We start from the raw sequence: 1032 nt of genomic DNA, 5'->3' as shown, positions 1-1032 counted from the left end.
TAGGTTTGATGTCAATTTGGCTTCTACCTGTTTTTATTGTACCATGCTTGGAATTTGAGTTAGCATTTTACGCACGCCGTTCCCTTTCGATTAGTCCCATACAAGTTGTATGTGCATGAGAAATTATTGACAGTAAACTGCCGGCATGCGTGAATATTAAGTTGGTCTGTAATTTACAATTAGTGCAGACGCCTTCTTTGATTTTGTAGTTTTTGTAGTGGAGAGTTAAATTCCGAATATAAGTCAACCCTGCACTGTTAAAATGACCTATAAGCGCAGTACAATATTAATAATATTTATATTAAACGTTAAGTGTGATGTAAAAATTTTCTTTCTCATTCTAGCTGGTTCAAAGAGGAAAACGAACAACTATTACCTCTGCAACTGAGCGAACGCATCACAATAGTTTCTGCCGGTTTGCTGAAAATTGCAAAGGTAATGCCAAATTTTACTATATAAATATTCATATATGCTTCCCTTCGATTTCTGGCGTGCGTTTTGACCTACAGTTTTACGCAAGCTCCGAACGGCAGTTGTATATTCATGAGAAGCTGTTTTTTAGGGCATAAATACACTCAGGCGGCTGCTGTGGTGTAGTGGTCAACAGTGCGTGCCACCATTCCGCAGGGATTGGGTACAAGCCCGGTTTCCGACCAATATAAAAATAAAATGAATGAAATATACCGAAAACGCGTTTTTGGTCATTTTTGAACCTCTGTAAAACAATAAATTTATGCAATATATCTGCTTGTGTGGGAGGATATGAAAGCCGAAACAGTACCCTTTAATACTCAAAATCAAAAATCTGTGGTTCGAGCACTGAAGGAACTGTTTTTACTTTAAGCCTCTTCAATGCCGTGAAGACTCGAGACATGTTCGACAAACCTATATAGGTGCCCAAAATTTGTCCTTTTTATCGCGAAACCAAAGTAAGCAAGGTATACTCTTTTAACAAATTCGGATATGTTTTGTTTTTATTTCTCAAGAGTATATTCAACAAAGTGTAGCAAAAGAAATCTGGATGGTAATGAC

The 1032-nt window shown here is 37.2% G+C and overlaps 1 protein-coding gene across 1 annotated transcript in view; it reads left to right on the top strand.

Annotated features, from left to right (window-relative positions):
• LOC108366853 (Down syndrome cell adhesion molecule-like protein Dscam2) overlaps nucleotides 1-474 on the top strand; it is a 76673-nt gene extending 76199 nt beyond the window's left edge. Inside the window, exon 10 of the mRNA XM_017621326.1 lies at nucleotides 345-474. Coding sequence (XP_017476815.1) covers nucleotides 345-459 — 115 coding nt within the window. The 3' untranslated portion in view covers nucleotides 460-474. The remainder of the gene's footprint in view (nucleotides 1-344) is intronic.
• The last annotated feature ends 558 nt before the right edge of the window (nucleotides 475-1032 follow it).

The sequence above is a fragment of the Rhagoletis zephyria genome, unplaced genomic scaffold (assembly GCF_001687245.7).
Source record: "Rhagoletis zephyria isolate East Lansing unplaced genomic scaffold, Rhagoletis_zephyria_1.1 Rzeph_scaffold_02424, whole genome shotgun sequence".
NCBI classification, from domain to species: domain Eukaryota; kingdom Metazoa; phylum Arthropoda; class Insecta; order Diptera; family Tephritidae; genus Rhagoletis; species Rhagoletis zephyria.
This window is presented reverse-complemented; position numbering and strand designations above follow the sequence as displayed.